General features: G+C 39.8%; 1 protein-coding gene across 1 annotated transcript; it reads left to right on the plus strand.

Annotated features, from left to right (window-relative positions):
• Positions 1-917: 917 nt before the first annotated feature.
• ifi44b (interferon induced protein 44b) lies at positions 918-15,252 on the plus strand. Its single transcript, XM_053615572.1, has 9 exons — positions 918-1,060; positions 2,147-2,191; positions 3,099-3,174; positions 4,864-4,897; positions 9,819-10,029; positions 11,074-11,226; positions 13,184-13,355; positions 14,143-14,243; positions 14,484-15,252. Exons 2-9 carry the CDS (start codon positions 2,171-2,173, stop codon positions 14,655-14,657), a joined length of 942 nt encoding a protein of 313 aa, XP_053471547.1. The 5' UTR covers positions 918-1,060; positions 2,147-2,170; the 3' UTR covers positions 14,658-15,252.
• The last annotated feature ends 242 nt before the right edge of the window (positions 15,253-15,494 follow it).

The following is a 15,494-nucleotide window of genomic DNA, read 5'->3' on the forward strand; positions in this document are numbered from 1 at the left end:
TTTATTGTTGAACCCCTTAAAAAGTTACAGATATCAGTCCAGAGTGAATTATAACAGAAAGGTGATTTATTTACAATGAGATCCTCTATCCTGATGCCTCTGCCAGGTAAATTCATTACGGAGGTCCTTCATGCCAAAAACAGTTGGAAACAAGTACTATATCTGTCCATCATATCTGTACAGATACTCTAACCCAGTCATCTAGCCATCACAATTTGGCGCTTGTTAGAGTTGCTCGTATCCTTACATTTGCCGATTTTTCCTGCATTCAGCACATCAACTTCGAGAAGAACTGACTGTTCACATTCTGATGAATAAATCCCACTCCCAGAGCTTAATTTGTGCTGAATTCTGACAGAACAAGATCCGGCACCTTGAAAATGCATCACACCTGCGTTACAGAACCTTTTTATGTGGATTAATATGTAGCAGTGATGACTTATTTTCAAGGGAAAAATACATTTAAATATCAGGCAAAATAATCCAGACTATGGATTTTATAACTAAGCCTGTAGATAATATATAACCATATCAGAGATTATGTTTTACTCCCCTTCAAAAGACAGAACTAATTTAACTAATCATCAGCTTGTGATACCTCACCTACATGGGGTTCCCCCCCAAACAGATAATTCCAGAAGAAATCAAGCCTCTGCTAAAAATAATCAATTCTTCCCTTAGAACTGGTACCTTAATTCAATTCGAATCAATTCACTCGTGGGAATATTTTTTTCTTTTTTAACACATTTATTGGATAATTGAACACAACATGTATAGTATAGTAATAACACAAAAAGTGTGTAGGATATTAACACATCCTTTCTGAATGTGTATATGCACTCGTACGTCTTGATATACATTACAGGGCTGTTAGCACATTCATTTGTCTGCCAAATGACATGTAAATTTGCTGTGTCTCATAAATGTGTTTATGTGTTTCATAAATGAAAGTGAAAGGAAATATCTGGGAGGTGCCCAGGTACAACTTTATATCCCAGACTTCTTCAGTGAGGCAGACTCACAGCGTCAGAGCAGCTTTCCAGCCAGAGCAGAAGAAACAGTAAGTTAAAGAAAGACTTTCTGTAGCACTGAACATTAAGGTCAAAATATATTTGTTAATGTTTCTCAGTCTGAAATGGTCCTACTAACTGAATATATTACAATACCATGATTATGTTTCTGTTGTAACCAAGGATACGATTACATCCACTGGAAAATGAGATATTATGTTTATTCATTATGTAATTACATTTAGTCATTATATAAAAGATGGAGCTTGCTTTATTTACTGAGTAGAAAATAAAGCAACAATGCAAGCAAAATTTGCATAATCATGATTACCACATTAAAAAAAACCCTAAGAAAATAAAGCTGTTGATCTTGTTTGTAATTAAAAAGAAATCCAAGAACATTAAACTTTGAAAGGAAAAGTTAAAAATAAATTAAATAAAAAATACAGTAATCAACATAAACCAAAAGCTGATCAGAGAGGGAATGTGATATGAAAGAAGATATGAAAGGGATCACAAAGTGTGCCGTAAGCAAAATGGTGGACAAACACAATCTAAAGAATGCAAGGCAAAGAAGATTTATAATGGATATAATTTGGTTTTATTAAAATCTTAACATAGACCTCAGCATCAAATAAATCCAACACTAAATTCCTTATATTATAAATAGAAATGAATTCTATAAATATAAAGATAAATATATCATGGTCTAATCTTGAATTCCTCCTGTCCTTGTGTTATGGCTGACTGCTGCTTGTCTAATAGCCTTACTGTGCTACATTACATGTTATATAAAAATATGGTTTTTCCTCCTATACTGGTTTTAAGGTGAGGTCCTGCCATGGCCAGGTCTTTATTTTATAGTTCACTTTAAATAAGTCCCACCTCTTTCTCAAACCTACCACACAAAGGTGAAAAACAAGTCTAAAATTAAGCTTCACCCTTAGAGCCAACATAAAGGACGGTCCTCCGCTCTGCAAACTGGATTTAATTCTGTGCCTCTAGTGTTTTATACACTGCATTCAGTTTTCTGTACTGTAACATAATCAGATCTGTTTATGATGGTTGATAATTACTGTACAAGTGTCAAGGTGTTTTATAGTCAAAAGTTTACTGAGTGACACCTGTCTACACAGAACTAGAGCAACAACACATTTGCGATGATCAGTGTCATGCATCAGGTAAGAAAACTGACTACTTATAGAAACAACCACAGTTTTTTATTCCAAGTTTTGTTAACATTACTTACTTCCTAAATCATCATATGTCGGGTCGTATTCAGAGTAGAGTTAATTACTGAGTGAGGATTTAATACTGAAATTCCACACATCAGTATTCAGACCTTAGAAGTGACTACTGACTTTACTACAGCAGTGAGGTCAGAGTTACGCACATGGGGGCGGGGTTTGTCTAAAACAGAGACGTGTCTCAGAGTCAGGTGATTCCTACCTTGAGCGTTAGCACATTATTCTTGTGTGATATCTTCTCGAGCGAGGAGCAGTATTAACTCCAGCAGTATTAAGTCCACCATCTTACTGTTTGATGCAACCACAATGTGTCTTTTTTTTGGTACATCATATTATATTTGAGAATAAAGGGGGGAAAACACTTTTTCCCCCTTCAGTTTGCATTGTCTATCTCTGATTTATTTTTAGGGTTTTAGTGTTTAAAGATCTGTTAGTTTAAAATCTGAACATAAAAGCCAGAAAGTCAACTTACAAACATTTCCCAAACATAACTTTTGGACTAACGTGTGTGCAGAGGCAGGACCGAAAACGTCTTCGTTTAGGCTTCTACAAATCATCTTTATAATCTGATCAATGTTTGAACACATGCAGGCAGCATGAAAAAGGGATCATACATAATTATAAATGAAAAGCAGAAATGAATCAGGTGCACAGGCTCAGAGATGTAAATAAACGACTGAGATTTGTGACCTTCATCACAAACTCTGAATACGGCCCTGTGTGTGTATGGCAAAATACAGTGATAATACTTCAGATATTCTTCATGTTCAAAACCAGTGAAAGAGCAGTGAAATTTACGCTTGGGTCACAATGGTTTATACTAATATGCCAACTGGTTCAGTTGTTCAACAGGGTCATGAGTTTGAATTATCCAGCTGAGGGCGAGGGCTACCTCCAAGGCACAGGCCCAGGTCCTGGTAAGTTACTACAGACATGATATTTAAGTATAGTGACAACTTTACATTTACCGCTACTAAATTCTGTGCAAACAGTGTGCAATATACATGGTTGTTATAATAATGAAAGCACCCACTTCAAACACACTCACACAAATGTTTTGCCCATTCCTTCAAAATGGTGGTGCAGTGGCACCTGAAGTTTGTAAACACTTTAGAATTTTCTATATTTCTGCATAAATATGACCTAAAACATCAGATTTTCACACACGATCGAAAAGTAAACAAAGTGTCATGGTCCCAAGGGGCAAATCAAACCTGACTGTCCTTGCAGAACTTCTACTTCTGTTGTCTCACTGAGTTCTTGTTTTACCATGCTGACCTGTTTTTGTTGTTGTTGTTGTTGTTGTTGTTTTTATTATTTACCCTATATAAGTTCCCCATTATTCTCTCCTTTGTTGATGGAGCATTGCGTTCAGGTTATGGTTTGTGTTTGTACTTTATTTCCATTTGGTGTTTGTACTATTCATAGTCTTTTTGATAGTTTAAGTATTTTCTAGCCTTGTTTTTCTAGTATTGCTTAGTTTCTGGTTGTTCTGGTTCCCTGGTTTTCTGTTGTTCCTTGTTCCTCATGTCTGTTTCCCTGTGTTCTGTTCTTTTTAAATAAAGAAGTTCTGCATTTGCATCTGCATGGACTCACAATGTGACACAAAGACACAGAGACCAAAATATTATACTTGGTTTATTTATTGAGGAAAATGATCCAATGTTACATATCTGTGAGGGGTAAAAGTATGTGAACCGTTGCTTTCGGTATGTGGTGTGACCCCCTTGTGCAGTAATAACTGCAGATAAACGTTTGGGGTAACTGTTGATCAGTCCTGCACATCGGCTCGGAGGAGTTTTATCCCGTTCCTCACTACAGAACAGCTTCAACTCTGGGATGTTGGTGGGTTTCCTCACACGAACTGCTTGTTTCAGGTTCTACCACAACATTTCTATTGGATTAAGGTCAGGACTTTGACTTAGCCATTCCAAAACATTCTTTATTCTTCTTTAACCGTTCTTTAGAATGGTTAAATGGTAGAAGGACATGTGCTTCCATAATCATGTGTTGTGAAGATCAGACTCTGATAGATCCCTGTTTTTTAAATAAAACAGCACGCTCACTCACACCTGATCATCATCCCACAGACTGAAAACACCTGACTCTAATTTCACCTTCAGATTAAACTGCTAATCCTAGATGTTCACATACTTTTACCCCTCATATCATTTTCCTCAATAAATAAATGACACATGTAAGCATGTGTCCCTCCAGATGTGATGGAGAACATGCAGATGCCTTGGTGGAAGAGTGGAGGAACATCTCACAGCAAAAACTGACCAATCTGGTGTAGTCCATGAGGATGAGATGCACTGTAGTACTTAAAGCAGCTGGAGGTTACATCAGATACTGACCGTTCCTTCTGATATCGACCTCCACTTTGTTCAGGGACTCATTATTCCATTTCTGTTCATCAAACGTCTGCGAAACTTCTTGTTTACGTCTCAGTTGTTGAATCAATTTATGTTAATGCAAATATTTACAGTACACATGTTAAGAAATTTGCTGGAAATAAAAGCAGATGAATGTAAGAGGAAGGTTTATAATAATTTTATTGCTATAATTATAGTAAATATAAATATTTATTAATTATATTTTCACAGAATTTGATCAACCATGGCGGACAGTGACATGGAGGTAAGATCAATGACCATGGGATGTGTTTGGTGCTGAGTTCACCTAAATGCACTTAGTAGCAATAAGTACCACATTATAAAAAAATCTCTTGTATTAGCTAGGGTCAGAGAATGCTAATATTGAACCTACGAGTGTACTGATGTATATTGATGAAGAGACAGAGGGGTCACAGGAAGTTTATTTGGGTGAGGTTTGCAGGAGAAATTGGTATCACAATAAGTATACAATAACAGTAACAAATAACAAATCATCTTTTGTCAATATGGCTTATGCTGATATAGAACATTTTGCATAGTTATATAACTAATTGTTTAAAAAAAAAAAAGTGTACACTCATATCACTGTTATACAAGGAATGGTGTAATATGACAACATTAACTAATTTCCAAATAATTCATATGCACTAATATCTCAAGTCAAAGTACTTCCCCTGACACAACTAACCCAGCTAACACACACACACACACACACACACTTCTGGCAATATGCTCATTCACTATACTCTGTCTGGTTGATGCTTTCCATGTGATCAAGATGAATTGTATTGTGCAGTACGTGGATGAGAAGTAGTGCCACAGCAATACTATTAATACTGAAGTTGGCAGACATTATTGTGACCTGCTTGGCATCTAAAGTGTAAAATTGTAGAACAGCAGAAATATATTTAAGAAGGATAGTAATGAACACAATTTATTACAAAAAAATTATAAACATGTTTCACTGGATGTGCAGTTACAGCATCCTACTAGCATTCTGTCACGTAAGGAGGTTGAGGACAGATGCAAATGCAAATGCAAATAAGAGTTTTATTATAAGAGATCTAGGCAGACAAATCCAAAACATGAAACATTAGCGTGGTCAAAACAGGCAAATGGTCAGGCGATCAACAAACAGGATAAACTAGACTAAGACAAGACTGAATGCCTAGAAAGTCCTTTGAAAATGTGGTGTGATTGTGTGAGATTGGATATAGGTGTGGGTGATTAGAATGAATGTTCTTGGAACTGGGGCGGCTGTGGCTCAGGTGGTAGAGCAGGTTGTCCATTAATCGTAGGGTTGGCGGTTCGATTCCTGGCCCACATGACTCCACATACCGAAGTGTCCTTGGGCAAGACACTGAACCCCAAGTTGCTCCCGATGGCAAGTTAGCACCTTGCATGGCAGCTCTGCTACCATTGGTGTGTGAGTGTGTGTGTGAATGGGTGAATGAGACACAATGTAAAGCGCTTTGGATAAAAGTGCTATATAAGTGCGCCATTAAAAAAAAAAAAAAATTGCAGTCCATGGCGGCCATGTTTGTAGGCCGCAGTGCAGGATGGGAAATGTAGTCACTGGTTTGCTGTGATATGACAGAACTCCCCCCCCCGCGCGCCAAAATACACTGGCTTGAGAGGCCATCTCTTCGACCTTGGACATGAACTAGGCTTGGGAGGTCGTCTCTTCGACCTCGGACATGAACTTGGCTTGAGAGGTCGTCTCTTCGACCTCGGACAGAAACTTGGCTTGAGAGGTCGTCTCTTCGACTTCGGACAGGAACATGGCTTGGGAGGTCTCCTCGTTGACCTCTAGCAGGAACTTGACTTTATGCTGGAACTCTAGAGATGAGACAACCTCATGGGTCTCAGGTTGGAGCTCTGGGGATGAGACCACCTGTGGGTCTCATGCTGGAGCTCTGGGCAGGAGGTCACCACATTGACCTCCAACTGGAACTCTGGAGCTGAGACTACTTTGTGGGCCTCAGGTGGGAGCTCTTGGGAGGAGGTCTTCACGTTGACCTCAGACTGGAGCTTGGCAGGTGAGACCGCCTCGTGGGTCTCAGGTTGGAGCTCTGGGGAGGAGGTCGCCACATTGACCTCCGGCTGGAGCTCTGCAGAGGAGACCACATAGTGGGTCTTAGGCAGGAGATTTGAGAAGGAGGTCACCCAGTTTGCCTGCTCATAATAGATGGTGAATGGCAAGTCAGGTTTATCTGTGAGGCAGGCCTCCCCCAAAAGATCCTCCAGGACGGCCCAGGATTCTGAACTGCTGAACACCATCACGAATAGTCCCACAAACTGAGTTATATTCTCAACTCCCCTGGATCCCATGGCCACTAGACGCTGTGCCCACTGGTGGGCTGGGCCAAAAAAACTGGGACAACATGAACCTTAGCCTTTGCCTCTCGCCGGGCTTGGGGTCCGCTAGGCTTGCAAAATAGATCTGGCAGTCAACAAGAAAATATTCAGGGTAGCCTGATAACCCATCATACGGCTCTGGGAGATCTATGACCGTCCACTGAAGAAACTGGATCGAATCCACAGCTGGGATGGTTTGCTTTTTTTCCCCTAGCGTGACGTCTCCTCCTCTTTCCTGCTGCTTCCATGTTATAGGCGAAGTATTCTGTCATGTAAGGAGGTTGAAGATGGATGCAAATGCAGATAAGAGTTTTATTATAGGAGATATAGGCAGACAAATCCAAAACATGAAACAACAGTGTGGTCAAAACATGAATATGGTCAGGTGATCAGCAAACAGGATAAACTAGACTAAGATAAGACTCAATTAACAAGGACAAGAACCAGATCAAAACCATGAAACATAAAGCTATGAATAAAGGCTTGGTACACGACAGAGACTATGGCAACTGAGCGTAATACTTCGCAAAAAGTGAATGCCTAGAAAGTCCTTTTAAACTGTGGTGAGATTGTGTGTGAGATTGGATGCAGGTGTGCATGATAAGAATGAATGAGTGTTCTGGGAATTACAGTCCATGGCAGCCATGTTTGTAGGCCGCAGTTCAATTCAATTCAATTCAATTTTATTTGTATAGCGCTTTTTACAATAGACATTGTCTCAAAGCAGCTTTACAGAAATATCAACATGGTATACAGATATTAAAGGTGTGAATTTATCCCAACTGAGCAAGCCACTGAGTGGCGACGGTGGCAAGGAAAAACTCCCTAAGATGTTTTAAGAGGAAGAAACCTTGAGAGGAACCCGACTCAGAAGGGAACCCATCCTCATCTGGGTAACAACAGATAGTGTGAAAAAGTTCATTATGGATTTATATGAAGTCTGTATGGCCTTAGGAGCAGCCGTAGTCCCAGCAGTCTGGAATTAGAGAAGATTTGAGCTCCATCCAGAGGCAGAAAGGATCTGGATCTCTAGTATCTCCATAAATTCGTGTGGGGCTCGGCAAAAGGAGAGAGGGAGAAAAAAGATAATTATGACTGCGAAGTAGTAGAACAGAATCTAGTCAGGGTAGGCTTGAGTAAACAAATACGTTTTAAGCCTAGACTTAAACACTGAGACTGTGTCTGAGTCCCGAACACTAATAGGAAGACTGTTCCATAACTGTGGGGCTCTATAAGAGAAAGCTCTTCCCCCTGCTGTAGCCTTCACTATTCGAGGTACCGTCAAATAGCCTGCATCTTTTGATCTAAGTAGGCGTGGCGGATTATATAAAACCAAAAGGTCGCATAGATACTGTGGCGGGGGGCTGTTTAGTGCTTTATAGGTTAATAAAAGTATTTTATAGTTAATGCGAGATTCCACTGGGAGCCAATGCAGTACTGATAATATTGGTGTGATATGGTCGTATCTTCTGGTTCTAGTTAGGACTCTAGCAGCTGCATTCTGGACTAACTGGAGTTTGTTTATGCTCCTACTGGAACATCCAGACAGTAAGGCATTACAGTAATCTAATCTAGAGGTGACGAATGCATGAACTAGTATTTCTGCATCATGTAGTGACAATATATTTCTTATCTTAGAAATATTTCTGAGATGAAAGAAGGCTATCCTAGTAATATTATCTACATGAGCATCAAATGATAGGCTGGAGTCAATAATCACTCCAAGGTCTTTTACTGCTGTACATGATGAAACAGAAAGTTCATCCAGAGTTACTGTGAGATCAGAAAGATTACTTCTAGCTACACGTGGGCCTAATAAAAGTATTTCTGTCTTATCAGAATTAAGAAAAAGGAAGTTAGTTAGCATCCAACGTCTAATGTCCTTTACACATTCCTCAACTTTACTAAGCTTCTGTCTGTCCTCTGACTTCGCTGAAACATACAGCTGTGTATCATCAGCATAACAGTGGAAGCTAATTCCATGTTTACGAATAATTTGTCCTAGGGGTAGCATATATAAAGTAAAGAGCAGTGGGCCTAAAACAGAACCCTGTGGAACTCCAAAAGTAACCTCAGTACGCACGGAGAAATCACCATTTACATCTACGAACTGATAACGATCGGTCAGATAAGACCTGAGCCATGAGAGGACTGTTCCCTCTCCTGTTCCCGCAGTGCAGGATGGGAAATGTAGTCACTGGTTTGCTGTGATATGACAGTATAGTTACAACAACCTAGCTTTGCTTGATAATTTAGCTTATAAAAATATGGGCGGCTGTGGCTCAGGTGGTAGAGTGGGTTGTCCACTAATCGTAAGGTTAGCAGTTCGATTCCCGGCCCACGTGACTCCACATGCCTTGGGCAAGACACTGAACCCCAAATTGCTCCTGATGGCAAGTTAGTGCCTTGCATGGCAGCTCTGCTACCATGTGTGTGTGAATGGGTGAATGAGACACAGTGTAAAGCGCTTTGGATGAAAGAGCTATATAAGTGCGCCATTTAAAAAGTTCTTTTTGGCTAAGCTAAATTCCAGAAGACACTGAAAGAAAGTTTTTATTAAAAGTGTGTTAGTTTCTCGGGGTTGGTATTTTGATTGATTTCATCCTTGTGTTTCTGAGTGTGGGCGTATCTCTTCAGAGTGGTGTGGGGTTAGATAGTTACAGTTACTGATAGCTGTGTCCCCCTCACTTTTAAAATAGCTGCTGCTAATGACTGCAAAATGACACAAACCTGTGTTTTTAAAGCCTAAATTAATAGATCATGAGTTGTTTACTGTACAAAAATCTCTTGGTTTACTTCTTAAATAGTGAAGATTACAAGAATCAGATGTTGAAAAAACTGAAAGATTTCCAGCCAAGCACTGAAGAAATCCGTGAGCTGAAGATTCTGCTTCACGGACCAATTGGAGCAGGAAAGTCGAGTTTTATTAACTCCATCAGTACCGTCCTCCAAGGATACCACACTGCTACTGCACTGGCAAATTCTTCCAGGTCTTTAGGTCACAGCTTTAGTGTAAAGGTAATAACCAAACAGTAAAATATTTACTGTAGTGACTTCAAGCCTAGATATCTTTTCCCTGAACTTCAGTGAGTATTTGAAATGGTTTTGAATTACAGTGGTGTATGAAAGTTTGTGAATCCTTTAGAATTGTCTGTACAGGTGCATCTGAAAAAATTAGAATATCGTGGAAAAGTTCATTTTTGTCTGTAATTTAATTCAAAAAGTGGAACTTTAATATATTCTATATTCATTACACATAAAGTGAAATATTTCAAGCCTTTTTTGTTTTAATTTTGATGATTACGGATTACAGCTCATGGAAATAAAACATCCCGAAATATTAGAATAAAGAATTTATAATAAAGAATTATTACACGATATTCAAACTTTTTGAGATGCACCTGTATATCTGCATAAATATGACCTAAAACTTCACCAGATTTTAGGGTCGTTGTCTTGCTGCATGACCCACTTTCTCTTGAGACTCAGATGTCCTGACATTTTCCTTTAGAGTTCGCTGGTATAATTCAGAATTTATTGTTCTACAAGTCGTCCTGGTCCAGATGCAGAAAACAGGTCCAAACTATGACACTACCACCACCATGTTTCACAGATGGGATAAGATTATCATGCTGGAATGCAGTGTTTTCCTTTCTCCAAACATGATGCTTCTCATTTAAACCAAAAGTTCTATTTTGTTCTCATCCATCCACAAAACATTTTTTCAGTAACCTTCTGGCTCGTCCATGTGATCTTTAGCAAACTGCAGATGGGAAGCAATGTTCTTTTTGTAGAGCAGTGGCTTTCTCCTTGCAGCCCTGCCATGCACAAACTTTCAAGCACCACTGTATCTAATATGCTAAAATATTTATTGTTCAGGGAAATATTGTATTTAGCTAAATATATTACATTATTACTCTCTCTCTCTCTCTCTCTCTCTATATATATATTATTATTATTATTATTATTATTATTATTATTATTAAAAAAGATTACACTGTTTTAAAAAATCATCTAAGGCATAATATTTTCATAAGATACACCTCTGTATGTTGTGTCCAGTTTAAAATGCACAAGCTGAAGAAGGATGGTCCTCGATCTTTCTATCCATTTGTCTTTACGGACATCATGGGTCTGGAACCAGAGGACGAAAGAGGAGTGCATACTGACGATATAAAAAGTATATTACTGGGTCATGTGAAAAATGGCTACACTGTAAGTTCATGCCCATCATTTATTATTATTATTATCATTGTACTCTTCAGAATATGACATTGCAGAAGTATTTGTAAATACAGATAATGAGTCTTTATTGGTCACATATACAGTAGAGCACAGTGCCCTGTAAGGAAGCTGGGGTCAGAGTGCAGGGTCAGCCATGATATGGTGCCCCTGGACCAGAGAGGGTTAAGGGCCTTGCTCAAGGGCCCAACAGTGGCAGCTTGGCAGTGCTGGGCTTGAACCCCCGACCTTCCGATCAGTAACCCAGCCTTAACCTCTAAGCCACCACTGCCCCTGCCACTGTTTGCATGTTCTCCCCATGCTGCGGGGGTTTCCTCTGGGTACTCCGGTAGGCTGATTGGCGTGTCTAAAGTGTCCGTAGTGTATGAATGGGTGTGTGAGTATTTATGTGATTGTGCCCTGTGATGGACTGGCACCCTGTCCAGGGTGTACCCCGCCTTGTGCCCGATGCTCCCTGGGATTGGCTCCAGGTTCAACTGCGACCCTGAAGAAGGAGTAAGCGGTAGAAGATGGATGGATGGATTTACATTTACATTTATTTAGCAGACGCTTTTATCCAAAGTGACTTAAATATGAGGAAATACAAGCAAAGCGATATATCAAGCAGAGAACAATACAAGTAGTGCTACCATACAAGATCCGTTATTTGAGTTCCAGAAGAAGCAAAGTGCGCAGAGTAAAGGTGTAAGTGCCAAAAATGTATTTATTTATTTATTTATTTATTTATTTTATGGGTTGGTTAGGTGTTCACAGAAGAGGCGGGTCTTTAGCTGTTTTTTGAAGATGGTGAGAGATTCTGCGGTCCGGATTGAGGTTGGAAGTTCATTCCACCGCTGAGGAACAGTTAGTGTGAAGGTTCTGGAAAGGGACCTTGAGCCATGCTGAGTAGGCACTACTAAGCAGTGTTGTTGATTGATTGATTGTTGATTGATCACAGATTGCATGAGGGAACGTAAGCCTTCAAGAGAGAGTTGAGGTAGGAGGGTGTTGTTCCAGACAAGGTCTTGTACGTGAGCATCAAGGCCTTGAATTTGGTGCGGGAGGCTACAGGAAGCCAATGGAGGGAGATGAAGAGGGGTGTGACATGGGTTCTCTTGGGCTGGTTGAAGACGAGGCGTGCTGCTGCATTCTGAATCATTTGAAGGGGTTTGATGAGCTGGTCAGGAGGCCCGAGAGTAGTGAGTTGTAGTAGTCCAGTTTTGAGATAACAAGAGCCTGGACTAGTATCTGTGTAGCCTGTTCCTGAGATAGGGTCTGATTTTATTGATGTACAGGATGAACTTACAGGACTGTGCAGTTGTTGAGATGTGATCTGTAAAGGTCAAGCTGTCATCGAGAATCACCCCAAGGTTCCTGGCCGTCCTGGTTGGCTTGAGTGTGGTTGAGCCGAGCTGTACAGTGAGGTTGTGGTTGATTGAGAGACAAGCAGGGATGACGAGAAGCCCAGATTTTGCGAGGTTGAGCTTAAGGTTGTGTTCCCTCATCCAGACCGAGCTGTCTCACGGGCAAGCAGAGATACGTGCAGAGACGGATCGATCGTCAGACTGGGAGGACAAATAGAGCTGGGTGTCATCAGCATAGCAGTGATATGAGAAGCCATGAGACTCAATCACCTGCCCTAGAGATGTAGTGTAGATAGAAAAGAGCAGTGGAGCCAGAACTGACCCCTGTGGAACGCCAGTTGTGAGTTGCTGAGTTTCAGAAATACCTCCCCTCCATGATACCTTGAAGGATCTGTCTGAGAGATAACTATTTAATTCAAGTGATTAAATAGTTAAAGACCAGTAAAACTAATACAGCATAAATATATGGTATTTTGATATATACTGCACTTTGTTTGATTGTCCATTTCATGTATATTTTAAGGAAACTTGAGGTTGTCCTCCTCACCCCTGATCTTTAATTATTTTGACTATCTTTGCTTTTTCAGTTCACTGCACAAAAACCAATCGATAAAGATGACCCAAAGTACATCAGTGACCCTGGCCTGAAAGACAAAGTGCACTGTCTGGTGAGTGTTCTACCAGCTGACAGAATCTCCCTCATCAGTGATGAAGTTATGGACAAAATGAAAACTGTTCGGAAAAAAGCACGAGACTTGGGTGAGTTTTCACATACACTATCCAGCCAAAAGTATGTTTACCCCTGGCCATCACACCCATGTGAGCTCCATGAAGACATGGTGTGTGAAGGTTGGAAGAAGAACTCAAGGTTGGAAGAACTCAAGTGTCATGTACAGATCCCTGACCTCAACCCCACTGAACACCTTTTGGGTGAACTGGAACTGGAGTCTCTTCATGTCAACATTAGTACCTGACCTCAACCTCACTAATGCTCTAGTAGCTGAATGAACACGAATCCCCACAGCCACACCCCTAAATCTAGTGGAAAGCCTTCCCAGAAGACTGGAGCGCATTATAACAGCAAAGGGGAATAAATCTGGAATGAGATATTCAAAAGGACATATTGGTGTGATTGTCAGGGGTGCACTTGCTTTTGGCCATACTTTTCTGCACCTTGGAGTTTTCTACCCTAATACATGAGACTGTATTTTGTACATAATTACTGTACAATTTAATGCCGGAAATTGGGGATCAATAAAGTCTGTCTGTCTGTCTGTCTCTCTCTCTCTGTCTGTCTCTCTCTCTCCCTCTCTATCTGTCTGTCTCTCCCTCTCTCTCTCTCCCTCTCTCTCTGTCTGTCTCTCTCTCCCTCTCTCTGTCTCTCTCTCTGTCTCTCTCTGTCTGTCTGTCTGTCTATCTGTTTATGAGATATGGTTACCTACATTACTATTACTAATGTACCGTGTGCTATTACCATAGTCATTCATCTTCAAGATAAAAGTTAGACAAGATACACAAAATGTTTGTCTTTCTGTTGATTCATCAGAGATTCCTCAAGTCGTCATCATGTCGCTGGTGGACGAAGCATGCCCTCTAGTTAAAGACAACCTGAGTAAGATCTATACCAGCAAAAAAATCAAAGAGAAGGTGAGAACAACAGCAGCAGCCATCTCTTCCTCCGTGTATTCCTTCCTCCGTGTATTTACTGCCTGTAGGTCTCCAGGCTACTCTATGATCTTTTCCAACACCAGAGAACATTTTAACATCCATTTGCATTTTTTATACAACCTTCAAACTTGTAATTATTTGAAAGACATAAAACTGCACAGACATGGCTCCTAACCCCATTTCCGCAAATGTAAGTCATGTTGTATCTGTTTATTTTAGATGAAAGTGTGCAGTGATAGACTGGGAGTCCCAATGAACTGCATCTTTCCTGTGCAGAACTACCACGAGCAGATTACCAAAGACTTGAACATGGATATTCTGATTCTCATGGCAGTGTCTGATATCATTAGATTCGCCAATGACTATGTTGAAGATCAGGTTTACAATGAATAAGTTCCCTTACGTGTCTTGTTCAGTCTCCAACAGAGAAGCAACATGGAACTGGCTAGTTTCAGGAATTCACAATATGAACAGAGATGTGCTGAGAAATTGCTAAAATTTCATGTTTCATTTTCTCACAAATTTTCTGGCTTCATTTAAATGCAATTATTAACCTGTAATAGGGTATATTTATCTGTGCATGCAATAGATAAGGGATGTTGAAAAATCTCATCTTTTTGTTATTCTCTTTACCCCTTGTATTATTAGTTTAATGAAGCTCTCTTTAAGAATGAATTTTCCTGTATTATTAAGACAGATGTAATTAAAGAGAGACAAAAATCTTGAGTAATCTTTGTCTGTCATTATGGTATTATGGGCTTTATATATTATGTTTGATTTGTAAAAATGTTTGGTTAAAATATAAAAAATGACATTTAGTGCATTCATTCTGATGAGTATGATCAAATAAATAATCAACAGCAAATGCAGTTTTGTATGTTTTTGTATTTGGAGGAATTAGACGAGAAACAATTCAATTTGGTGAGTTAATGGTTTTAATATGTATTCATTCAGTAAGTAATTACATTCACATTTCACAACTGAGTTGTTTTCCTTAGCTTGACGAGAATTTCTATTTACTGCTTTGTGTAGTAAATGCAGTAGCCTGCACTCTCTGTACAGATCACAGTCATCAAATGTTGTGATGTTGTGAATCACACTACCTGACACACTGAAAACACCACAAGCTGTTGATTACAAAGAGCCATGTGTGTGGATTGTTGTGTTATAACATCTAGACAATGCAGTTCCTTCAGACAGCTCCCTGCTGTTGAACCCCAAGCCCAAAGA

Source organism: Ictalurus furcatus, chromosome 26 (genome assembly GCF_023375685.1).
Source record: "Ictalurus furcatus strain D&B chromosome 26, Billie_1.0, whole genome shotgun sequence".
Taxonomy (NCBI): domain Eukaryota; kingdom Metazoa; phylum Chordata; class Actinopteri; order Siluriformes; family Ictaluridae; genus Ictalurus; species Ictalurus furcatus.